The 27976-nt window shown below is 39.9% G+C and overlaps 1 protein-coding gene and 1 non-coding gene across 3 annotated transcripts in view; both read right to left on the minus strand.

The window, feature by feature from the left end:
• LOC126299360 (chymotrypsin-like elastase family member 2A) overlaps positions 1–27976 on the minus strand; it is a 141079-nt gene that overhangs the window by 23948 nt on the left and 89155 nt on the right. For both annotated transcript variants that reach the window (XM_049991221.1, XM_049991220.1), the window contains exon 7: positions 21588–21781. In XM_049991221.1, the coding sequence (XP_049847178.1) occupies positions 21588–21781 (194 nt within the window). The remainder of the gene's footprint in view (positions 1–21587; positions 21782–27976) is intronic.
• Positions 4421–4495, minus strand: Trnat-ugu (transfer RNA threonine (anticodon UGU)). The gene has a single exon. It is a non-coding gene; the product is annotated as a tRNA-Thr (tRNA).

The following is a 27976-nucleotide window of genomic DNA, read 5'->3' on the forward strand; positions in this document are numbered from 1 at the left end:
TTATGTATACAGAAAATAATAATTGTCCTATCACATTACATACAAAACCTGTACTGAGTTGTAGTGGTTCAAGACTTACCAAGCCATACACTAATGAGAGTGATAATCATTACACTCAATTTGGATAGTCTGTGTAGCAATAAGATTTCTAAGAAATGTGCGCATGTGAAGTAAGTTGTTTTCCTACACAAAATTTGAAGACATATTGTTATGACCACAAACTGAAGGTAAAAAAAAAATATCCAAATTGGAAGCAACTTAACACATCCATTTTTGTTCTTTGTTTCATTTCTGATTATTATTTCATAATATACACTGAAGGGACAAAGAAACGGGTACACCTGCCTAATATCGAGCACGGCCCCCGCGAGCATGTAGAAGTGCCACAACACAGCATGTCATGGACTCGACTAACAGCTGAAGTAGTGCTGGAGGGAACTGACACCATGAATCCAGCAGGTCTGTCTATGAATCCGTAAGAGTACGAGTGGGTGAAGATTTCATCTGAACAGCACATTGCAAGGAATTCCAGATATGCTCAATAATGTTCATGTCTGGGGAGTCTGGTGGCCAGTGTAAGTATTTAAATACATAAGAGTGTTCCTGGAGCCACTCTGTAGCAATTCAGGATTTGTGGGGTGTTGCATTGTGCTGCTGGAATTTCTCAAGTCTGTCGGAATGCACAATGGGACATAAATGGATTCAGGTGATCAAACGAGATGCTTACGTAAGTGTCACCTGTCAGAGTCGTACCTATATGCATCAGGGTCCCATATCACTCCAACTGCACACACCCCACACCAAAAGCTGTCTCCATACCCATACATGTCCATCCACTTGATAAAATTTGAAACAAGACTCATCTAACCAGGCAACATGTTTCCAGTCATCACAGTCCAATGTCGGTACTGATGGGCCCAGATGAGGCATAAAGCTTTGTGTCGTGCACTCATCAAGGGTACACGAGTCAGCCTTCAGCTCCAAAAGCCCTTATCAATGACGTTTTGTTGCATGGTATGCATGCTGACACTTGTTCATGGAGTTAGAAGTTTGTGGCACCCTCCATCGGTAATGCTGGAATTCAATATGGTGTTGGCTCTCCCTTAGCCTTGATGGCGACTTCCACTCTCACAGGCATATGTTCAGTGACGTGCTGGACAGTTTCTTGAAGAATGGCAGCTCATTCTTCATGAGTGCTGGACTGAGGAGAGGTGTTGATGTTGGTTGGTGAGGCTTGGTACAAAGTCGACGTTGCAAAACATCCCAAAGGCATTCTATAGTGTTCACATTAGGACTCTATGCAGGACAGTCCATTACAGGGATTTTATTGTTGTGTAACCACTCTGCCTGAGGCCGTGCATTATGAACAGGTGCTCGATTATGTTGAAAGATGCAGTCACCATGCCCGAATTGCTCTTCAACAGTAGGAAGCAAGAAGGTGGTTAAAACATCAATGTAGGCCTGTGTCGTGATAGTGACACACAAAACAACAAAGGGTGTAGGCCCTCTCCATGACCACACCATAACACTGCCGCCTTCGAATTTTACTGTTGGCACTACACATGCTGGCAGATGACATTCACTGGGCATTCACCATACCGACACCGTGCCATTGGATCACCACATTGTGTACTGTGATTTGTCACTCCACTCAACGTTTTTCCACTGTTCAGTCGTCCAATTTTTAAGCTCCTTACACCAAACAAGGCATTGTTTGGCATTTATCGGTATGATGTGTGGCTTGTGAGCAGCCGCTCGACCATATAATCAAAGTTTTCTCACCTCCCACCTAACTGTCATAATATTTGCAATGGATCCTGATGCAATTTGGAATTCCTGTGTGATGGTCTGGAGAGATGTCTTCCTATTACACATTACGAGCATCTTCAACTGCTGGCGGTCTCTGTCAGTCAACAGATGAGGTCGGCCTGTACGGTTTTGTGCTGTACATGTCCCTTCACATTTCCACTTCACTACCACCTTGGAAACAGTGGACCTAGGAATGTTTAGGAGTGTGGAAATCTCACCTATAGACATATGAAATAAGTGGCTCCCAATCACCTGACCACGTTCCAAGTCTGTGAGTTCTGTGGAGCACCCCACTCTGTTCTCTCTCAATGTCTAATTACTACTGTGGTCGCTGATATGGAGCACCAGGCAGCAGCACAATGCACCTTATATGAAAACTGTATGTTTTTGGGGGTGTCTGGATACTTTTGATCACTTAGTGTAGGTCTGGTATCCAATCAGCTTCACTGTTGGCATGTCACTGTTGGTTAGCTGAGTACATTACTTTCATTGGTGTCAAGCAAAGACTGACCTTGAAGCACTGAATCACAGCTCCAGTTTCAGCCCATGTTGGCAGTGTGGCTGCTGCACAAACATGACTTCATGTTCCATGTTCACACAGTGAATAGCAAACACAGTGAGCAGTTGTAACATTTGAAGTGCTTGCCATGGCTCCACATACATTTTAAAATGAAGAAATGGCTGACATCCACTTCATGTACAGGCTTGCTGTTAGTGTAATGAAGGAGGCAGCAAGATTGTATCAAGAAGCATATTGTCAGAGAAGGCACCAGAGAGCACAGTGTCCACTAGGTGTCATTAGTGCCTGCATGACCCCAGTTCATTTAAACCCAACATGCAACATGTAGGTAGACCAATAACAGTGTTGACACCATGACTGGAGTAGCCTGATCTACACCAAATGGTTGCAATGCCAGGCACAAGTACTGGGACTGCTGCAACAGAGTCTGTTTCGCCTCCACCAGAAGGCAGATATTACATGAGAGACAGCTGTACCTGTATCATGTACAAAGTGTGCAAGCCCTGGACACACCTGACTTTTGAGCAGGGTTTGCCTTTTGCCATAGATCTTTACACAGTGTGAGGATGATTGATAGTTCCTCATCCATGTATTATTTACAGACAAAGCATACCTTATGCAAGACAGTGTAATGCACATCCAAAAGACATATGTTAAACTTAATGAGAACCCACGTATTACCAATGAGATAGCACATCAGCTGAGATTCTCCATTAACATTTGGGCAGGCATCACTGGTGGTCAGTTGATAGGGTCACATTTCCTGCCTGGTCCATTTGCTGACTGAGTATATCTTCATTTCTTACAATATAATCTAACTGACTAGCCCAATGATGTTCCATCTGGTGAAAGGATACATATTTTCTACATGCATGATGGTGCACTTGCACAAATTTATGTGCCTACTTGGGAATATGTAGCACAAATTTTCAACAATAAGTGCACTGATCATGGCTTACCAATACAATTGCCTCCCAGGTCTCCTGACTTGAACCCTCGGGTGCTTTTGTAGGGGGATATTTAAAGCTTTAGTGTATTCCAGCCCTGTTGATCATGAGGAGAGTGCTAAACCCTGTCTCCACATGAATGGCGACCATGTGGATCCCTAGTTGTAATGTGTTTACAATCAAATGTGCATCTGTAGTTTGGGGTCTCAGGCATTCCATAATAAGGTATTCATGTACTCAGTTGTAATATGACATGCTGGGGAAATCACTGGTTTTAGACCTTTATTTATTGGGATTATTTGCCTAGTTAATTGTCCTCCACTAGCCACTTTCACGTACACCTTTATTATTGTGTTACTAGAGTTAATAATTTTTTAAAAAAGTATTCTGTAGAGCATTTTCTATGTTATAAATATGATTTGCTTTATACATACAGGAGGACAGGTTTCATAATACAATAAATACATAATCTTATGCCATCCAGTTACTGAAGGTAGTTGTCTGTGGTGGTGGCTCTCATACTCCAAATGATCTCTACATGAGTTGAACTAATATAAGGTTCTCTGCTTTCCAGCTCAGTGAATTTGGCAAAATGGCGTGATGTTTTGATCTGTGACATTCATATAATGGCATTCTGTGTCAATGAACTTAACAGGCTATAAAGCTAGGAGTTTAAAAAAAATAATAATTGGTGTGTATAAAACAGAGAATTTAAATAAATTGTAGATTTGAGGATATAAAACAATTCTCCCAACAGAGGAATAGATTATGGAATACATTCTCCGAAGGAAATAAAATTTCTATAGATGTGCTGCAAAAATACTAAGTAAATGCTCAGATAACCTGCAACTACAATAATACAGCCATAAATCAAGTTTCATTCTGCCAATACACCTCTACTACCCTTTCTAACACAGATATGAGAGCCATCCGAAATGAAGATTCGGATTTTGAGCTGGTGCACAGTCTTTGTTAGAGACTTAGTTTTTGAAAATGGCCATACACTTCACATGCCTAAAATGATGAGAAAATTATTCACGAAAACTAAACTGATTAAAATTATTCAAAGAAATTAGAATTATATTAATACCTTCAGCTTCTGACGGGCGTTGATATACATAAATGGGGACAGGTGAAAAATGTATGCCCCGACCGGGATTCAAACCCAGGACCTCCTGCTTACATGGCAGATGCTCTACCCATCTGAGCCACCGAGGGCACAGAGGATAATGTGACTGCAGGGACTATCTTGTGTGCACCTCCCACAAGACTCATATTCTCACCTTGTATGTCCACACACTACAACTGTTGTGTCCCACCCCAACACAGTCATTAGTCGTGGAAGACATTCTTACCAAGTCCTGTAAGAGTTCAGGGAATATGTGTGCATCCACACAGAGGAAGAATGTCATGGCCAGTATTCCCAGAGCTATATACTTATATGGATATGGTGTCTGTTCTTTTGGACATGTCTGAAAGAACAGACACCATATCCATATAATTATAAAATGATTTAATGTCCTTTGATTAACTTCATAGTGAATTTTGGATAATATTATATTTTTTATGGTTGGCTGCATTATTTATATGAGTATTTTTTTTGTTGTTGTAAGATTTAGCTTCACTTGAACCATGAGTAATGCCTACATTTGAGATTCTGATGTTTTGTTTTACAGGACACATTCTCATTAACAATTATAGTAGATTATGTTTTCCTTTCTCTAGTTTCCTGAGTGTCTTATCTTTTGATCTGTTCTTACACTCTCATGTTCTCCCTTCAACAATCCAAGAGTGGTATTCTGCAGTAATGTAAATCATTCTTGTGTCATGTAACATATTAAGAAATGAAATTAGCGCTCTGTCTTCCAGATTATGTTCTTTGGAAAGTTTTACCAAGCCAGCTACAAGAAAATGTATTCCATTGTAGCATATATGACATTTACTGTAGCTTCTAGTGGATAATGTTTAATGAAAGTGGCAAGAAGATAAAAATTGGAAGTTGCTTTTCTGTTTATAAAAAGGTAGAAATCTTACAGAAAGCAGGCTTACACTTGCGTTCAGTTAATAACGTAATTTAGGTGAGCTGTCTTTAACTCAAATACTATAGTCATATGCAAAATTTTGATGAGAACTGGGTTCAAAGCCTTTATGTAATTATTGGATGTAGTCATTCTCCTTATGGCTGTTACAACTATTTACTACAAGTGCAATTTTAACACTTTTTCATTTGCAGGCATAATGTTGCAACAGGGCATTGTAATCCAATCATAATAATTAGCTACATAAGCAGTTAGTTTCTGTGCATTTTGAGGATAAAGTTCTTATTTTTATGTAAATCAAATGCTGTTTTGTCCTGAATTGCAGGTATACTTAAAACACCATATGTATTTGCACTCAGACTGCTGGAAATTATGGTCCAGCATGTCACAAATTAACATTGTAGAGAGGGCTTTGACATCCCACTATGCTTGAAAATGACAAAATGTCAAAATTGCAATCACAATAAGTTTTCAATAGCCATAAGTGGAACAGCTACATTGAATAATAGTTGTAAAGTGACTATCAGATATCAAAGATGATAACAACAGTATGTAAAGTGATAATGCTTCGAACAGTTGTGATACTGGGATCACTATTTACGCCATACCAAATAAATTCACAGGCCATTTTGACACCTGTCACAATACTGGAGCACATAAGTTGGGTGAACAAAGCAACATCATTGCAGATGAAACAGTGTGCCATTGGAATTTTGAACCAGATAATATTGTTAATGATTATTAATGAAAGAAAGGTTTTTGGTGTTCATGAAATTAGATTTTGTCATAATGTTTTACCATGTAAAAAAGTATATTTCAAAGAAAATTAGATGCCAGGAAAAAAATTATATGTAAATGAGTACATGTTTCAATCAGCATCAGTGCTGATGAACTAATAATATTAACTCCATTGCTAAAAAGTAAAATTTAAGAAAGTAAAGATGTTAAATGGTTTCAGATTTCTCTCATTAATTAAGTTCTCCTGGGCAACACAGATGGACAGATGCCTCTGGATATTAAATAATTAACTCATTCATATGCCATGTTCTACAGATCCCAACATGAAGAATATCCTTGAGGATTGTGGAATAAGTAAGAGTTTCATTTAGGACTTCATACTCTTTTCTGATCATTTCAACCACCCGTGGTGGCTCGCCATGACATGTTCAGGGAATACAGGCTTACTGCAGCAGATGATTCCTTTGGATGACAATGTGTCATATATGGGGGCCTATTAATCATAAACAGGTCAACCCTGTGGCAAATAATAGTAGATCTAAGGGAAATGGCAGCAAAGGATGCGAAGGAACACCATGTGCTCTCAGTGTTATGCCTGGGGGCCTTGTTCAGCATGTTCAGAGCTGGTTCCAGCAGCACTGTGTAACCAACTGCAGTTTTTGGAGCACGTTGGCACAAACAATGCCTGTTGGTTGGGCTCCATGGTCATAACTGGATAATTTCAGCAACTGGTAGAGGAGGCTGAGGTAATCAACCTTGCTAATGGAGTATCATCTTCAGCATTGTCCCCAGAACAGATCAAGGCTTCTGGTTCTGAGCTGAATGGAACACTTGAACGGGAGACTGCAAAGGTTCTGTGACAAGCTAGGCTGCAAATCCCTGGACTTGTGTCTTGAGGATGAGGACTGTAATGTCACCCTAAATGGGTCAGGAGTATACTACACAACAGAGGTTGCTACTTAATTGCACACAAAGTTTTTCTTTTTAAATTAGATGATTCTCTATGCAGTCCAGAAAATGACACCTGCAGGAGACCTGAAAATATCAGTGTAAGGTCCTAGGAAACAGTCCATCACAGGTGAGAGTATTAAAATCATAGTGGTTAACTACCAAAGCATTTGCTACAAAGTGCCACAGTTCGAAGTGCTCCTAAAAAAAAGTAAAACTCATGCAATAATACGACAGAAAGCTAGTTACAATCCAAAATTGACAGCAGTGAGATTCCTGTGGAAAATTCAAGCATATATAGAAAGGATAGCTTAATGGGAAATGGAGGTGGCGTATTTCTTACAATAGATAAGAAAATCAGATACACTGAGAATGAAACTGTAGCTGCATGTGAGACTGTTTGAACAAGCCTCAGTATCAGGAGCGGGCACAAATTTATGACAGAATGCTTAGTACCCTGACCAGTGGTCATAAATATGGACATAGAGGGAGTGGCTCTCATGGCAGAGTAGTGAGGAACACTATCATGGACAGTACACGTGTAGTGTTGTGTGAGCTGGCTGACTGACACATTTATTTACTTTCTGGTGGTGATAGATCACATCAGTCAGTTCTTAAACTGAGATTGGTCAACACAGACCTGGTTTCTGCATTGCGTCATGCTCTTGTTTCCATTCGCAAGTTGTTTCGACCACTTCAACCATTCATGCTGCTTGAATTTGTGCTACCTGTGTATTTGGACTCTCTGCTACCTGTAGATTGACCTGCATCTCAAGATTACTGTCTTCTGGGTTTCAAATCTCTGATTTCCCAGTCTAGCTCCCCCTGCCAGTTATAAAAGTGACATTGATGCTGATGGTACAGTTTAGCAGGATTGTCACACCTGTGCAGATACAAAAGTGGTAATGGAGTATGCACTTACGCATTTAACATTTTTATTTTTTTCTCATAGTGTTAATTTGTAGCTACAATGTTGGCAGGAACAGTTGTGCCTCCAGAAACAACAACAACAGCTGCAGCAGGAGCAGGTGTAGAAGCTGCTCAAATAGAATGCAGAATTGATCTGCTCTCACATCGTGCTGATGGTGGTCCAGGTGCCGGCAGAGAAGATGTCTCCTTTGCCACCTCAACACCACTCGCCCATTTCTACAGGTCTGTGGAAAAGCAGGAGAATTACCTGCCTTGCTTCTTGCTGCACTGCCAGGTAAGGCATATAACTGATCCAGCTGGTAAGGCTATCTTAATACAGTCCAGCAGTCCTAGGTTGTACAAAATTGTGCAGATTTTGAGGTCCTCTACTAAGCCCATGAAACTTAACATTGAGGAATACATGTTGGTTGCTCACACAGTATTTTGGAACTCAAATTCATGTGATGGTGGCACAGTTGCAGTCTAACAAGCACTCTGGGCAGCTGTCTGTGGCCTGGATTGCTGACCTGCAAGGTCTTTCATGCAAGTGTTGGTCTGAATGTCCCCGATGTGCTACCTTGTATTCATTAGGAATATGATTATCTGATTGGCACCCAATGCTGAGGGTCAAACTTGGGCACTGGCCTTGTCCAACACTTTTTTAGCGAGAGCTACCCAGAGCGTTGAATCACATGAACTTACAGCAGTAGCAAGGTATATACTTTTCAACAGATAGAGGTGGCAAAGTTAGATAGGATGATAAACAGCCCTCAGTGTTCCTTGGGGCTGGCCAGGTGACCTGACCTTTCACTGAGCCACCTTGTGATGATGTCATTAATGTCTCAAGTGCAGTGATGTTATAGCACTGTCTGGCTTTGTCCATGGCAAGCTTGGCGTACACAAGCAAGTCAAAGAGTTAGGGTCACTGTTTGCAGTGTTTTGTGGGTCCTCGGCATCGTTTTCCTTCCACACCTGTTTCTGCACAATGAGCAAGTCAGACGTCCTGCCTCAATTGTCATTTGATGCACATAGATAAAATTGCCCATACATAGATGCCATGGGTGAGGTATGCTGAAAAATACGCTGTTTGCCATCAGTCTGTGGCAGTTGGTCAGCCATAGGACAGCTGTCGGAGGCCCCAATGATGCTCTTGGACTCAGAGGCTGTCTCCAATGCCCCATGAGTATCACACTAGCTTATTGTGCTAATATTGGTAATGGATGGGTGACTGATTGAGTTTCAAGTCAATGCATGGGCAACGGTCAGCCTAATTAACTTAGATATTTGTAGACTCTTGGGCTTCCATGTGCTGCAATGACCGCTATATCAAATACTATCTTATAGTAAACAGTGTTTTCCATTGGGAGAGGGGGGCAGTTCTCCATCTCAGTACAGTTTAAGTTTTTAGTGGAAAATTCACTGTTTGCATTAAATATTTTTGGGCTAAGATGCTAATTCTGTTTTTGAGTAGGTGAACAGTGACAAAGTCCATTCCGTGTCCCAATCAGTCTCCTTTTAACAATGGGTCTCTTTACCAGGTCATGTGGCCAGCTGTTTGAAAATATCTAGAGTCAGGTGGCAAATTTCAAAGCTCCTGTCATCCTTCAGCCATCAGTAACACCTAAATTTTGTCACCTCAGCCTCATTCTCTTCACCATGCACAATAAGGATAAGGCCAAGCTGTGGCATTGCCAGGAAGTTGGCATTGTCCCTACTATTTTATCTAGGCATTTATCCACCCCTTTGGTGGTTATTTACAAGCCAGATGCAGTGATTTTAAACACAGTCAATGTCCAATGTGCCACAGACTTGTACACTATTCCATGTTCAGAAGAGTTGTTGGATAAGTTGTCTGGGGACCAATATTTTGCCAGTATTGACTTGCATGATGCATACCTGCAGTTACCATTGGATGCTGCTTATCAGTGTGTTTAGTGTTCAATACCCACTATGGGCTTTGTCAGTTTAAGTGCATGCCTTTTGGAATTTAATCTGTCCAGCAATTTATCAAATATATGTGCAGCATTTTAGGTGTTGTATCAAATACCTTTATGAGATATGGGTCACAGGCTCCATCTGAGAATTTATTACCATATGTCTATTACTATCTCTTAATTTTTTCCTTTTTAACAATGTTTTATTTCATTGATTTTTATTACTGTAATGCCTCTTATTCCTTATAAGCCCATTACAGACTTTACTGGTTGTATCCCCTTTTATTTTACATCGTACAATTAATCGCTGAGGAATATGTGTATGCCTAAGTAGTGATATCTGGCGAACTTGCAACACAAACATTTTGTGGCTACTGTATGGCAGTTATCGTTTGACGATACCACTACAGCTCCAATATATTAGGACATGTTTTTATAAAACAAGTATGCCTCTTCATATTCAAAGCACACAAATGCACATGTATGTCAGTAATACTTTCCATTCTGGTCTATTTTACTGCTTTAAGCTGTAGACAATCTGCATGTAATGTATTTGCATTTTTGCCTAATTTTGCTGCAGATCTGAAGATAGTTATTATAGACCAAAACCAGTAGTCTGATGACAAAAAATTTGTGACCACAGACATGAACTAAGGGAAATTTATTCTATATTCAGGTCACTGTTCAACTCATGACCATGGTGCAGCTTGTGAAACTAAGGTATTCATTCCTAATAAAACAAGAGCCTGTTCTCATTATTATGAATAATATTCAGGGTGAAATGCTGAAAATTATCACAGGTGCTGTATTTTAATATTTTTTAAAGGATTTCATTTTGCTTTCAGGTGCTGAAATTTATTTTGCTGCTGCAATTTTGGCATTGAGCCATTTTCAAGCATTTTCAAAAAATAATACAATGTAATGAACAGTTTGCAGTGATGTTAACAGCAGATACAACTAATTTTGTAGTTTTTTGACATTTATATGCCGTACTTATAAGATTTTGACCTACATGCAGACATAATTAAGTAATTTGCACAACTGCACATCAGAGAACAACTAATCAGCAATACTAGTCGATATATTCACCACTCAGCCTTAGTGAGGAACAGAAATGAGTGTGGTATTCCGCCACAAAAATTCTTGACCACTTACTCAGTGATATAAAGAATAAAATGGATACTACAATTAAATTCAAACAAGACACTGAACATTAATGAATATAAATCACTGTATGTACAAAAAACTTAAAGCATGTAAGTGGTCAGCAAATTGTCATATTTTCTACTGAGATGTATTATAATTTTAAAACTAACTTATTCCATACTGTAGTAAGAAGTCAGAATTATGTTCCACAGAACATGCAAATTCTTATTTCAAAATTTTATGCCTCACAGTGATTAAATTCTATATATAATAACTGAAGATATTTAACTAATCAAACATGGTATATCTTTCATCAAAGATCTTTGTGTTGCACTTCAGTTGTACAGCATACATGTACTGCAAAATAGTAATAACAAATATTGTGGTAGTGTTCAGTACCTAATGCTGTGAATGAAGAGCAACAATAATGGAAATTACCAGATGGGCTTCAGTGGAAGTACTGCTTAAGTACAAATAAGTCCATTTGGCACAATTTGTGAAATAACCAGAAGTCAAGGTACTATATGAAATATTTTCTATCTTTCATCACAATGAAATAGCCTCTGTTGCCAAGAAAAATATTTAAAGATAATTATATAAGCATTCATATTGCCTTGGATGGCGATTAAAACAGAAATAGCTCAAAACTATACTATATGTGAAAATATAAGAGTATGTCATTAAATGATTGTTTCCATCTATTTCTAGCAATAATTTAGTGTCAACACATAGTCTGCATCCTTTCTGTTCAATGTACATTGGACTTGTACAGTTTTTAATAAGTTTGCCCATAAACATAACCATGAAATTAATATTTCTCAGAAACTGAAAACTTAATCAAAAGCATATATTTATTAACTATTAGTATCCTGTCTTTGCAATTTCTTGTTAACACCATAGAAAAAATTTCATTGTAAATAGGTAACTGTCTGTAAATAACATAATAACTGATATCCTCCAGCAGTAGCATATTCACATCACTACTAGATATCAGTATTTGAAATAGGCTAGCCCCAGCTGACTGGTATAGTTAGAAAACCACCAATATTTTGTCACTCAGTTTTTTTCTGTTAATTGTGTAAGATGTTAATCTGAACATGTTTTAGGTTAATATATGAGTATAGAAAACAAACTTGATTTCAGATGAGATGATACTTTGGGGCAATTTGGTTCAGCCACAAAAAAGTACATTTTTAGTTCAATAGTACATGTATAAAAATCAGTTCATGAGCATCATGTAGACCACTGTTTAATAAGATGGTGGTTGTAGCCATGAATGATTTAGAAAATGACACTGGGACCTCTCAAAGCATATTTTCATGAATATGTACACCCTTTCACATAGCAGCTGGAATTCATAGATCAGAGCATGGTCACTCATGAGCAGTTACAGCCAGAGACAATTATTACACCTCGAAAACAATTTACAAGGTGCTACCCAAAATATCTGAGAATTTAATTGTACTGGTCAAAACAGTAGCATTACAACACATAACATTGTGAGTTGTAGTGGTGGGTGTCAGAGCGTGTTTCAGTGCTTCTGTAAATTGTGAAATGGATTAACATGAAGGAGCGATGGATTTGCACCAAATTCTTTTTCAAGCTGATGAAAACTGCAGCTGAAACCCATTGAAGGCTGACAGAGGAATGTGGTGGAACTGCACTGGGTGAAACAAGAACATTTGAGTGGTTCAAGTGCTTCACGGAAGTCCAAGAATATGTCTAAGATGACAAACATTCTGGTTGCCCTGCAATATACACAACACCAGAAATGAGCACGAGAGTGCATGACATGATTCACAAAGACTGAAGGCATACAATTTACGATGTTTGTAACAGACTTGGGCTGTCATACAGTACATGTCAATGAATGTGAACTGCAGTGAAGTTTGTCCCTTGATTTTTCAGCATCGACCACATGAGATTTTTTTCCCCAAAGTTGAAAATTACATTGAAAGTTGAAAATCACATTGAAAGGTGGAACTGCAATGGGTCCTGAACACCCTATACCCTGCAGACTTTTAAGAGTGCATTCAAAAATGGGAAGAATCCTGGTATCATTGCATACATGACTACTTTGAAGATTACGTAGGACATTAAGAAATAAGTATAGTTTTATGATTTTTACAATGAAATCCTTGGATATTTTGGGTAATGCCTTGTATAAGAATAAGGAATAGAATAAAGCTCGATTGTGAGCCTTGTTAACAGCAACGGCATACAAAATATCATTGAAAAACAGCCACAGTTGTCTTCATTATGCATGCAAGCCCACAGTATGTCTCTGATTAAGACTGCATCTGATGACACTGGGCTACATAATGAACAGTGTATGTTTGTTGTGTGATGAGTTGAAATTTGGTATCAAATCTGACGTCTGATTTTTCCACATGGGGAGGTCTTATTTACTGGCTGCACTGCCAATGAGTCCCTTGTTTTTAGCATGGAAAGGGTGTGGAAGATAAACAAATCCACATTTTTTCACAGCACATCTTGACGTATTAGTGACAGGATGGTGATGCTGTCAGGAATTTCCATTGGTGGACATTTCCATTGGTGGACATTTGAAACTTCATGTGGTTCCATTCAGCATGTTTCTTTATGCCTCAAATAACAGCTTCTGTAATTTGTTCTATAGTTTTTTGGTCCATAGGTCATTCTTTCTTTTCTACAGATGACACTGATTGGCCTTATGTAGCTCATTTGGTGAATGAAATGCTATAAGGTTTCACTTGAATGCCATTAGTGGGAGTCTCATAAAACTGCCTGGGACCCTCTCGTAAGACACATTACAGCTGCATGAGCACTTCTGCTGACTTTTTCAGAGCTAAAAATATATTTCTTGAAGCAGATGCAAAAAGTTACCATGGAGACCACAAACAATTTCACAAACTCCATGTATAGAAGAGCAAAGGAATGAGCACACAAAGTAATATGTGTGTTTCACCTGTATCTGAGATATCACATCTGAAAGTAAATCTTCCTAAACATGATGTCAGATAGATGGAACTTTAATATCTTAAAATAATCTCTCACTGCATACAAAACATAGGTCATTCCTTATTACTTGCAACCACCACTCATGCCACAGTCAACTGGTTTTCCAATTTGACAGCAATGTAAGGTCACAAGAATGGAGGGGTAGAAGTCTCAGTCTCCCTATTTTCTCTAGATTACTTAGTTTATTTCAATTATTTTCTGTGTTATTGAAGACTTGTAATATTTCACCTTTTTCTTTTGTCCTTGTGGATGAAAAAGGGTATCACAGATTTATGAACTTCCTCTCTGTTCAGTAAAAATAGTGAAAAGCTTGAATGTTACTGAACTGGAGTTGATCAGACAAGGAATGTATCATTATTATCAAGTAAAACTTGACTGAAAATTTTCAGGATTCACACACAATTTACTGCTTCAGTTGGCATGATATTGAACATTGCTGTGTGTACACCAAAATAAAAAAAAGATAGTTTAGGCTTATCAATATAAAAACTGCAAAAACATAGTATCTACATTTAAAATTTAAATAAGAGCACAAGATTTGCTAGACCTTACAAGATTTAAACAAAACTTAGGTAGCACAGAAACTAGGTGTAATACTATGGCTAATTTTTGTAAATTCACAATTAGCTGTATGAGTTTGCTCTTTTTTTCACCTTTCAAATAACCCTACCATATGCTATGATTGTTCGGTGTTCAACATTCAAGTGGGCAATGGCATCCAGAGTGGTGGAATGAAGAAGAGAACAGACTATGAACACATTCTATTTAGAGATAACGATTATGGCATGTAATAGCACATCAATCTCTGCATGGACACTTGAAATAAGGATGGTCCTTCTAATACTTGTGGCAAGTATATCTCCTTAATGAGCTAAGACTGTTTCCTCAAGGAGAGTCTTAAAAAAAAGCATAAACATTACATGTGTATTGGAGCTGGGATCAAATAAGGACTTTTTAAGGTTGTTACTGAGCTTTTTTTTAATACAAGAGATAATAAAATTTATTCATTCTGTGAGAACTTCAGGTTCACTGTTGTTCATTACTTAATATCTGTGTGTTAGACAGAAGTGAAACTAGTCACTCAATGGATTATAAGCACTGTACTGGAGTTAAAAGGCCTTAAGAGAGATTGATATAAAATGGGCTCTGGAAGAGTCAGTTGGCTTGTGGCCTGGTTTCATGTGTGGCTGCAATTATAGTGTGTGTGAAAGATCCCTGATGTACCTTCACTCATGATGCAATTGATTTCAGCAATCACATGCTCATACAGTTCAGTGGTCCACTTATGGAGGCCATTAATGTTTTGTCCAACCAGTGTGTTCTGTGCTATGCACAACCTGTACTTCAGTGTATCTTAGGTGTTTCTCTATAAAGTACTACATTCCATGAATCATGTATGTTTTAGCCATAGCAAACTTGACAGTAATTGAGGGCTACACTTTCTCCATGTCTTAGTGTCAGTGCTTAGTCACCTGACAAACATCTTAATGAAAGAAATACTCTAATGTATCATTGCCAACAGCAAAGCTTTTTCGGAACAAAAGCAGGCTCTCACCACTACTCTAAATCAAGTGGCATCTATATGTTCATGGCAGGTTACTCTTCTGTCAGTGCAATCTTCACTCTTTCTGGCATATTATGAATCAGCTGAAGATTGGGACAACTATGAGACACAGTTACGCCAACATTTCCAGGTTTTTGCATGGACAGTGCAAACCTGTGTAGGGCTTTCTTTCTTTTCTTGATTTTGCCATGCATTTATCAGTTGTTGTGCCAAATTGTGTACTGGCAGCCATAAACTGCATCTCTACAATGGCTGTTTCCCTGAAAAATTGTTTATAGACTTCTATGCATTTATTAAACTGCTAAAAATGCTGGTGGTCACCACTTCTGTAAATGAACAAACATAGGTGGAGTTTGGCTCCCCTCCCTCACACAGGTTTCACAGAAGATAGTTAGCTACAATAAACAGCAAATTCCAATCCTAGGTCAGTTCTCTGCTCCTGTCCCTTACAGATCTGTTGTTTGCCCTCCCACCTTCCTTGTTGTGGATCATTCCCATTCCACAGACCTGTGCAGATTAAATGCATTTCACGCTTTCAGTTTCTCAGTTGCCAATGAGGTAAACTTAGTGTCAGGTAAAGCTCCGTATCAGCAAATGGAGTCTCTCTGCTCTGACTTTTCGTCTCTGTTTCTCTCTGGTTGTGCTACTGGTTTTCAGGCCCACACTACCATGAAAGAGTCTGCCTCCCAATTTTTTTGAGCACAATAGGAGCCTGTTGCAGTGTGCAACCCTGTCATGGAAGAATTAGACCATTTCACACTGCTCAATGTCATTCGGCCTATTTTTTTCCAGTGAATGGGATACACCACTGGTCATTGTTAAGAAGCTGACAGGTAAGCTTCACCTCTGTAGTGACTTCAGTATCACAGTTAATGCGTGGTACATAACAGATACACACCCTTTGCCCCACCATGATGAGTTGCTCACAAAATTGTCAGGTGGCCACTACTTTTCCAACATTTATTTGTTGAAAGTGTACTTCCAGCTCCCCGTGGATGAGACCACTAGGTGCCTTCTCATTGTCAATACATCTTTTGCCCTACACCAATATTAACACTTGTCTTTTGGTGTCACTAAAGTGCCCACAATTTTTCAGCATTTTTTAGGAAAGCTAACAGCCTCTGTACCCAGATGCATCAATTACATCGATGATATAATTGTTTTGGGTTCTTCCACTGAAGGCCACCTTAGCAATCTCTGGTGATTGTTTTCAGGGTCTCAAGTGAAATCTTGCCAAATCTCAGTTTTTTTCAGCCATCTGTTGGGTACCTAGATTTTGAGGTTTTTTGCACAGGGGTCAAACCATTACATCATGATGATGATGTAAGTACAGCTTTGCTGTGGCTGACCTCTGTTAAGGAACTGCAGGCATTTCTAGGTAAAGTTGCATACTACGAGGTGCATTCAAGTTCTAAGGCCTCCGATTTTTTTTTCTCTGGACTGCAAAGAGATGGAAACATGCGCATTGTTTTAAAATGAGGCCGCGTTCATTGTCAATAAGTCCCAGAGATGGGAGCACCATACGGCAGATGGAATTTTACTGCCAGTGGCGAGAATGAGAACTGTTTTAAATACTTAAAATGGTGACGTTTTCCTTACTTGAACAGCGTGCAATCATTCGTTTTCTGAATTTGTGTGGTGTGAAACCAATTGAAATTCATTGACAGTTGAAGGAGACATGTGGTGATGGAGTTATGGATGTGTTGAAAGTGTGTTCCTGGGTGTGACAGTTTAATGAAGGCAGAATATCATGTGACAACAAACCGAAACACCCTCTGGCTCGCACAAGCCGGTCTGACGACATGATCGAGAAAGTGGAGAGAATTGTTTTGGGGGATCGCCGAATGACTGTTGAACAGATCGCCTCCAGAGTTGGCATTTCTGTGGGTTCTGTGCACACAATTCTGCATGATGACCTGAAAATGCAAAAAGTGTCGTCCAGGTGGGTGCCACAAATGCTGACGGCCGACCACATGGCTGCCCGTGTGGCATGTTGCCAAGCAATGTTGACGCGCAACAACAGCATGAATGGGACTTTCTCTTCGTCGGTTGTGACAATGGTTGAGACGTGGATGCCATTTTTCAATCCAGAAACAAAGTGCCAGTCAGCTCAATGGAAGCACACAGATTCGCCACCAGTGCTGAAAAAATGATGGTGTCCATGTTCTGGGACAGCGAGGGCGTAATATTTACCCATTGTGTTCCAAAGGGCACTATGGTAACAGGTGCATCCTACGAAAATATTTTGAAGAACAAATTCCTTCCTGCACTGCAACAAAAACGTCCGGGAAGGGCTGCGCGTGTGCTGTTTCACCAAGACAACGCACCCGCACATCAAGCTAACGTTATGCAACAGTTTCTTCGTGATAACAACTTTGAAGTGATTCCTCATGCTCCCTACTCACATGACCTGGCTCCTAGTGACTTTTGGCTTTTTCCAACAATGAAAGACAGTCTCCGTGGCCGCACATTCACCAGCTGTGCTGCTATTGCCTCAGCGATTTTCCAGTGGTCAAAACAGACTTCTAAAGAAGCCTTCGCCGCTGCCATGGAATCATGGCATCAGCGTTGTGAAAAATGTGTACGTCTGTAGGGTGATTATGTCGAGAAGTAACGCCAGTTTCATCGATTTCAGGTGAGTAGTTAATTAGAAAAAAAATTGGAGGCCTTAGAACTTGAATGCACCTCGTAGTGTAAGTTTTTACCAGATGCATCCACAGTGGCTCAGCCCATGCACATTATTTTGTGTAAAAATATGGCATTTTTTCTGGTCCCCAGCTTGTGATCAAGTATTCACTTTGCTTAAATCTAAGTTTTAATCTGCCCTGTGTCTGGCCACTTTTCAGGTGGGTCAGCATCTCGTGTTGGCTGCAGATGCTTCTCGGCATGGTCTTGGAGTGGTGTTGGTGTACATATATACAGTTGGATTTGAATGGCACATTGCTTACCCTTCCAAGGCTATTTCCCACTCAGAAATATTCTCAGAAAGAAATGGAGGCTTTAGTGATTGTGTTCATCCTCAAGAAATTTCACATCTTCTTTTATGGTTCTTGATTCCACTTAATCATGGATCACAAGCCATTAGTTGCTCTTTTTAAACCTTCGGCTTCCTAACTGGACAAGGCAATGCATCATTTGCAACTGTGGGTTCTCTTCCTCTCCCTTTACGATTATCAGATCTGTTATCAGCCAATGGTGCAACAAGCCAATGCCAATGCCTTATCTCACCTTATGATGAGGCCAGACCCAGCATTTGATAAGGACAAGTTCCTTTGTTTGTATTTATATTTGAAATCTAGAACACAGACAATGGTTTTCCCATTACTAGTTTCATGATAGCATTGGCCATGACCGCAGATCATGTACTTAGCTGGGTCCTCTCTTTTGTTGCAGCATGGTTGGCCAGAAAAATCTGTGGGCTGTACCTTGGGTCCCTTGCATAATTACATCTCCCTCCAGCACCACCTTTCTGTGTTTGATGGATGCGTCTACCCAGGTTGTAATTCATGCTTCCTTACACCATAACATACTGCAGTTTCTGCATGTCAGTCATAGGGTACCTCTCACACTAACGCTTTAGGCCTGCTGACATGTGTATTAGCCCAGCACATATGGAGAGATTACATGACTTATCGCTGTTTGCACTCCTAGTGTGCAGCAACAGGCAGCCCTGCAGGTGTCCTTTTCCCCCTGGCTCATGCCTCAGTGGTTGTGGGAGAGCCTAAATGTTGATTTTGCTGGGCCCTTCCTAAGTCAGTATTTTTTCATTGTAGTGGATGCCTATTCCAAGTTTCCCTACATGGCGTGTTCACTGTCCACATCCACGGTGGCCACTATTTTGGCCCCATCTAAGATTTTTGCAATTGAGGGACTTCCATATACTATGGTTACAGATAACAGTGTCCAGTTTGTTTCTCAAGAATTTGCCACTTTTGTCAGGCTAGTGGTGTACACCATCTCACAGGCTCAGTCACTTCATCCTCAATCCAATGTTGAGGCCAAATGCATGGTTCAAATAGGGGACAAGAGCCCAGTGGAGCTGCTACATGAGCGCCAACCACAGACCCTTCTTCACCCATTGCATCCAGCAACGCATCCACTGGTGTCATTGGCTCTGCTATGGTTCTGGCCAGTTGCACCTGTCTAGGCTCATGGTTTCAGCTGCTGGCTGAACTGGGTTCCTGCCGTCGTTGAGCATCACTGCGGCCAGCTCTTGTGCATTGTCTTTACACTCTTGACAAGTGGACATCCCACTTCAACTAGCTACAGCCATGCTTGGTGGTGTCTCTTCTGGAGGGACCATCACCTCCCCCACTCCTGCTGCCACTGATGCCTGTTCCTGTGTTGCAGACAGTCTGGTTCACGTCACAGTGGGGGTCGCTGCCTGACAGATTGCTGTCTAGTTTCTGCCTCTTCCCCCACTCCTCAACTGCTGTTGCCGATGCAACCTCTGCTGCATCCCCACTGTGCCTGATGTCACAGCTGCCGACATGTCTGTTGCTGGGTCCTGTGTAGCCATCATTCCCCAATGCTGCTGCTGACCACTCTGTGACAACCACTAATCTTAACAAAGATGTTCCTATGGAGATGCCATCCCCAGTCCTGCCCTATGGCCACTCACAAGAGGGGGGGGGGGGGGGGGGGTGCATCAAAACCACCTCCTCATCACATCCACCCTTATTTGCTGATGCCTGCCCACCACAGGCTGCAGTAGCCACCATCAACAGGCAATGAAATGGACATCAGCACAGTCACAAGTGTTTCCCATGCTGCTGCTTTTTCGGTACCACAGCTTTTTTGGTACCAGTGCTTTTTTCGTACCAGTGTTGTTTTGCTACCAGTGCTTTTTTTTCTGTACCACGCACTTTTTCTGTACCATGTATTTTTGTTTTTATGTATATGGTTTTCCCATCCCTGGAAGGGAGGGGTGATGTACCTCCACTCATGGTGTGTGAAATTTCAGAGATTGTACATCCATATGGTTCACAGGCCCACTTATAGAGGCCACCTAGGCCAGCCCCCTGGCACACTTTGGTGAGCCGCCAAAGAAATAGTATTTTTTAAGTGACTGCAAATGAGTGCTCAGCCTATTCTGTAACCTGTATTACTGTTGTCCAGTCAATGTGTTCAGTGCTACTCGCCACCTGCACTTCATTGTGTCATACATGTTCTCTATAAAGTACTACATTCCATAAATTGTATGGAATCCCAAAATCAAAGAGTATCATAATATATGATTTGTTGTCATTAAAAGAGACAACAGTAGACAGTGAAAAGTTGAGGCCAGCACCATGATTGGTGACCAGTATACCAACAGATTGTGGAGCAGTTGAACTTCCAACAGACAATTAATGAAAATGAGTGCACACTGGAGGTGATTCAGAACCACACTCTAATACCCTCAGTATCACCAATGTGTTGTGGACATGTGCCATCAAATACCACAGTTTGTACAACAGCACATTAATTGGATACACAATGATAGTTAAAATGTCTGTTAGTCTGATGCGTCATTGCTTCCATTACACTTGGTGGATGAGTGTGGGTTTGCCTGGCATCAGGCATGTGAGACTACGAATCCAGAGTGAAAGGTGACAGTGGGAGTTGCGCAGTTTGTGATCTGTGATGAGTGCTTTGCCTTTTTCTGTCATAGTTATCTCTCCACAGACTGAGTACATCTTGCAGTGTCACACTTTTCCAAAACAGTGATTTTTTTATCTTCAAAAATGATTTTGCATTGAGCCCTGATACATATTCTGTTTTAGAACAGTTACAAGAACTAAGCTTAGACTGTGATAATAGTGTGTGACTGTCAAAGTTGCCAAGTTGAAGTTTGAAAAAGGACAGAAGCATGCAGTCTGTGTGTCCAACATTCATGTATGGACACTGAATGCTACACAGCATGTTGTGCTACTATTGGAACCTCACACCATAATGCAGACATTCAAAAGGTGAAACAAAGATCCTCAGTACTTAATAGATGACTACATTACATGGATTGCACAGTGACTCATTACTTTAAATTTTCCTTACCTGACATGAATCTGCCCCACCTGCACCATAGCCACTGCATACCTGGCATGGATTCACATACTGACCATATCCAGCCTCAACATACCACTTTTTACAAAGGTCTGTTGATATAAATGGAAGGGAAACATGATGCAAAACATGTGGCAGGGTACCATCTTCTGTTAGACGTCCCCAACCAGTCACAGTTCCATTTCCTATAAAAAATACAAAATGTTTAAGGAAAGGAACTGGTTGACAGTTAGGACTGTTGCTTCTGCTCATACTTTTTTTTTTTTTTTAAAGAAAGAAAATACAGCAAGTACATGGGAAAAAGAATTCATTGTGCAGTATCACATTCAAATGTTGCATTTGTTTCTTTAAAATCCTAAACACAAATCCAAATCAGATTTATTTTTACATTCTCTTTATATATTAACTCATTAACTCCAACACAAAATAAATTGATGTAAAATTTTACTAAGAAAGCTGTAAAGTGAGCAATAACTGAAGTCAAACTAATTTGTGATTCTGCTAAGAAAGTTAAAAATGAAGAAACCAAATAAAACTGTAGGAGCAAGCAGAACTCTACATGAGGCTTTAGACACTAGTACCATAGACAACTAAGAACTGAACATTCTTAAAAATTTGAATAGAAAACTTCAGGTGGCAGAAGGTTTTGTTATAAAAACTGACGAGTAATGCAACAATGTTAGTCTATGAAAAAGACTATGTTCTCAAAACAATGTGCTGTTTTGAAAAGAACAATACAGCTGAAATAAATAATGGTCAACTCAAATATATTCAGAATCAGTTAAAAAGTAAAAATTGATAATTAACAGTTTCTGTTAAATCTGTTGTAATGTAATATCATGTGACTAGGGCCTCCCGTTGGTTAGACCATTCGCTGGGTGCAAGTCTTTCAATTTGACACCACTTTGTGACTTGTGTGTCGATGGGGATGAAATCTGTGACCCAGCCAGGAAAGAACCCGGACCCTTAGGATTGACATTCTGTCACACTGATCACTCAGCTACCAGGGGCAGACTTCAATCTGTTGAAGAAATGAAGATTATAGTCATAATTCTTCAGGGTTACCTGGCAATCTAATGACATCTTGGGTTGTTGGGTGCTCTGCCAGATTTCAGCATCAGACTTGCATGATATTTCAGTAACATAGCTCATTTCCTTCATCAGGTGTGACCTGAGACTACTCCTCGAGATATTTTTTTTTTTTTCCTTCATTCCCTGCCCTGAGGGGGCAGAGCGGGCTGGTTTAGAGCTTGATATTTGCCCTTTCCAGCCATAGGTTTTAACAATCTTATTTTTAAACATTATTACATTTTTCTTGCTACATAATGCAAGTTTTCTTTAGATCATTAACAATTAACAATGATATTTTTATGTAATATTAAAATACAGTTTGTTCTTTTAACTAATTTTACATGTAACCAGGCATTCCCCCTGTGGTACTCTTCCACTCACTGTGATTTGCTGGAGCGTTCCGTTCCATTTTCAATCCACTGCTGTTCCAGATGTTCCCTCTGTGGTCCACGCCCATCAGACCCAACCCTGGGCATTCCATCTTCAGTCTGATGCACCTGGAACTCTGTATGGGGATCATTCTCCATGTACACACCTTCAGTTTTTCTATTTTTGGAGTGCTGCAGCTGTCCCCATTGCTTCTTCAATGATTCTAGAGTAGGATCCCAGGCTCTACTTAGCTGGTACCCCGTGTCATGGTTAATGAGATTATCAGTCACTTTTATCGCTATTGACTCCCTTATAACACTGTCCCAAAATCTGGGCATCTGTGTTAGAAACTTGGTTTCTTCATAATTCATAGCATGATCTAGCTCTAGACAGTGTTACAGCAATTGCTGATTTTGTTGCCTGTCTTAATCGGGTGTGCCTCTGATGTTCCTTGCACCTGATATCTACTGTCCTTTCTTTCTGGCCAATGTGGGACACGCCACATTGGCTAGGTATATTATAAATCCCTGGTTTCTGTAAACCCAGGTCATCCTTAACATTTCCCACCAGTCCCCCGATCTTGCTGGATGGACAGAAAACACACTTGATATTGTGTTTACGGAGGATCCTACTAATCCTCACAGAAACAGAACCAGCATAGGGAAAATACACCACCTTGTTTGCTTCATCTTGCCCTGCTTCTGGAACTTGTGGTGTAGTGGCTGGTTGGAGTGTCATCTCAATTTGTTTTGGTGTATATCCCTTTTTGCAGAACACTCACTGTTTTGAGATGCTCTATTTCTGTCAGTAGACTTTCTTGGTCTGACAAGACACATGCTCTGTGGACCAATGTCTTAAGAGCTCTGTTCTTCTGTGCAGGGTGGTGACAGCTGCTGGCCTGCAAATATAAATCAGTGTGTGTGGGTTTTTGATACACGCCATGGCCAATTGATCCATCTGTTTTTCTTTTTACTAGTACATCCAGAAATGGCAGCTGGCCATTATTCTCTTGTTCTATGGTGAATTTGATATTTGGGTGGCACGAGTTAAGATGTTCTAGAAACTCATTGAGCCTGTACTTCCCATGAGGCCAGATTACGAAGGTGTCATCCACATACCTGAAGAAGCATGTGGGTTTATATCTGGCTGTCTCTAATGATCTCTCCTCAAATCTCTCCATGAACATGTTGGCAACCACAGGAGATAGTGGGCTACCCATAGCTACACCTTCAGTTTGCTCGTAATACTGGTTCCCATACAGGAAACACGTGGATGTCACTGTATGCCTGAACAGGTCCAGCAGAGCACCGTTAAATTTTTCTGCAATCAGTTCTAGTGAGTCTCTCTGTGGGACCCTAGTGAACAGTGCTACCACATCAAAACTAACCATGATGTCTGAATCTGTGATGCGTTGTTGCTTGAGGTGTTGCAGGAAGTCTTCTGAGTTTCGGATGTGGTGAACACATTTTCCCACATACGGAGACAAAAATTGTTTCAAATACATGGCTGCTGCATATGTAGTGGCCCCAATATTAGTGACAATTGGGTGTGGAGGCATGCTCTCCTTGTGTATTTTAGGCAGACCATACAGTCTCGGTGGCACTGGAGCTTTTGCCCGAAGTTGTCTGATGATCTTCTCAGGCATCCCTGTCTTCTTCAGGAGAGCCCTGGTCTTCTTGTCCACCTTGTCAGTGGGGTCACACTCCAAAGTTCTATATGCTGGGTCCGCCAGAAGTTGACATACTTTCTCATCGTAATCCATCTGCTGTAAGATGACTGTAGAGTTCCCTTTGTCTGCTGACAGTACTACAATACTGTTGTCTAGACCTTCAAAATATGACTTAAGTATAGCCCAACCAAATTACAAGGAATTAACATAGCTGACAAAGACTCTGGGAAGCACATCAGTCAACATTCTAACAAGAGAACATTCCCACCTTCGCAGGTGTGTAGAGGGGGCAAAATACTGCAATAAACATTTTTTTGTTTGTGCCCAACTTCACTTTTAAGCAGTAAAACAAACCCTCAAAGGTAATGTTTGGAGGAAATATCTTCAAAACAATGATATACAAAAACATTTCTTACATAAAAGTTTATACATAATTCTTGAAAATTGTGTAATCAAATTTTGCAAGAATTTGAAATTTTTCAAAATACTTAATCACAATTAATTAAATTTGATAAATGAAAACTTTTGTTACAACATGAATTACAGCTACATACATACATGTGCAATAAAACTAGTTTCTGAAATACTATTTTTGGAAAATAACCTGTATACAATATGCTGGCAGAGCATTTTCAACATACCTGATTAAAATTATTAAACATTCATTATCGGTCTAGTTATTTACTTTAATTATATTTGTTTTATGCTTCAATTTGTTATTTTACATTTTCCGTGTGACTGTAAAAGGACCATATAGAGCACTGTATTTGAGGACAAGGAAATTGTTTATCTGGTGATTCCAAAAGGCTCAAAGGCACAGGTACAGTCATCAAATGTATGCAGCTTTTGATGTTGGAAGAACTTTGTGAGAAGATTTTCAGATCTAGTTCTACTGAATGACTATGATGTCAGACTCCATAGTCTCCACACAATGTAATCAAACTGCAGTCACTAGTATGTAATCAGTTCTCTTCTCCAAGGCTTAGCAGTGTACTGAAATATATCTGATACAAATCAGGATTTAAAATCCTGATGAATTTTGTTTTATAGTGTTTTTTCTGTCATGTACATTATGTGAAGAAAATTCATTCATTTTATGTGCAGTATGCAGGAAAACGTTATGTTTTAACCATCTGTATAGAGATTATCATTACTGTAATGATTTTGTGTCATAATAATGAGCTACAAATTAACAGAATACACACTTATGAAAAGGTGAACTGGAAAACAAAAATTAATGTAAAACATAAAATAGGAATTTGAAACTTAAACAAATATAAATAAAATAAATAAGTGGACTAATAATGAATGATTAGATATTTGAATTAGGTACGAGGGAGAGTCAAATGAAAACCTTAAATTTGTAATAACAAATCGAAATTTCATGCCGTTATCCTGTAAGTTGGTAAGCGTGCTAGAAACAGCATCAGAATGGCCTGTAGGTGACAGCATAGTGCAAATGCACACACACCGTCTCAGTATCAGTATAAAGATGGCCGCCCCACTTGCGACTTGCACCAGACGTGTTGATGCTTGTGAAGAACTTCTTCGGCACTTTGAATGAGAGGGTGATGGCTTCCTTGCAAGAATCGTTACTGGGGATGAAACCTGGGTTCACTTCCACCAACTGTAAATGAAGAGAGTGAGCAAGGAATGGTGCCATTCCTCATCCTCAAAACCAAAGAAGTTTCAAACAGAACCATCAGCAGGGAAGGTTATGCTGACTCTCTTTTGGGACAAAAAAGGCTTCATTTTGGAGCATTACATGCCTAGAGGGACCACTGTCACCAGTGCATCATACACAGATCTCCTAAAAAAACATTGGCAGCCTGCAGTCAAATCAAAGTGACGTGGATTGCTGTCAGCAGGTGTCCTTTTGCAACATGACAATGCAAGGCCCCACACTGCCCATACAACAGTTGAAACAATCACTGACCTGCATTTTGAGTGTCTTCCTCATCCACTGTACTCACCAGACCTTGCCCCAAGTGATTTCCATATGTTCGGACCACTCAAAGACGCAATGGGAGGAAAGAAGTTCTGTTCTGATGAAGAGGTATGCCACGTAGTGCATGAGTGGTTGTGTGAACTACCAAAATAATTTTTTTCTACAGGAATTTATGCGCTTTGTAAGTGCTGGAGGACTTGCATTGAGCGTGAGGGAGATTATGTTGAAAAGTGATACAGCTTTGTACCACTTCTGCACAATAAATAATATTTAAAAAAATATTTAAGGTGTTCATTTGACTCATCCTCGTATGTGCTAAATACTCTTGACAGCACATTGTGCATGTCTTATTTTCCAAAAATGGTATTTCAGAAACTAGCTTTATTACACATGGATGTCTGTAGCTTGAAAGCTTCTTTAATTAATGTTGTAACAAAGTTTTCATATTTCAGATTGAATTTCTGGTGGTGGGGTATTTTGCAATATTTCAGATTATTACAAAATTCGATTATTCAGTTTCCAAAAATGTTAATTACATATCGATTTTTATATGAGAAATATTTTTTATATATTATCATTTCAAAGATATTCTCCGCCAACTTAAGATGCCAAGTTACCTTTTGGGGTGTGTTTTACTCTTGATAGTGAAACTGGGTACAAACAAAACAAGACATATTGCATTATTTTGCAGCCCCACCCCCACCCACCCACCCACCCACCCACCCACCCACCCACCGACCCACACACACACACACACACACACACACACAAACACACACACACACACACACCAAGGTTCCTCAAGAAGGAGTATTAACATTTGGGAATGTTTCCTTGTAAGTAGCACAGACATATGGTTGGCCTGCTTTTCTATTCCCCAGTGTGAGGGTATGGCCTAATACTGGATGATCATTTCACTTGGCCTGAAAAATATAATTCCACAACTTTCTAGAATGTATAGTGATATTTTAGATCCTACAAAATACACACAATTTATTTTTCCCACACACTTGAAAAAGTGACTCAGGACATGGTGTGGGATATCTTTGACCTAGTTAACAAAAAGAGGTTCCACTATGTACATGATGGCAACATTCTTTAAGAAAAGAAAGGAGGAATAATTTGGCTATCACTGTCTTAAGAATGGCATTGGAGACCGATCACAGGTTTTACTTGGACACAGACAGGGAAAGAAATCAGCAATTTCCTTTCATTGTAACGATGTTGACATTCATCTGAACTGCTTTAGGGAAAGTATGCAAGTGATCTGAACCTCACTCCTTCCAAACACAAGTATAGTGTCCTGTATGCAGTACGCTACAT

Source organism: Schistocerca gregaria, chromosome X, assembly GCF_023897955.1.
Source record: "Schistocerca gregaria isolate iqSchGreg1 chromosome X, iqSchGreg1.2, whole genome shotgun sequence".
Taxonomy (NCBI): Eukaryota; Metazoa; Arthropoda; class Insecta; order Orthoptera; family Acrididae; genus Schistocerca; species Schistocerca gregaria.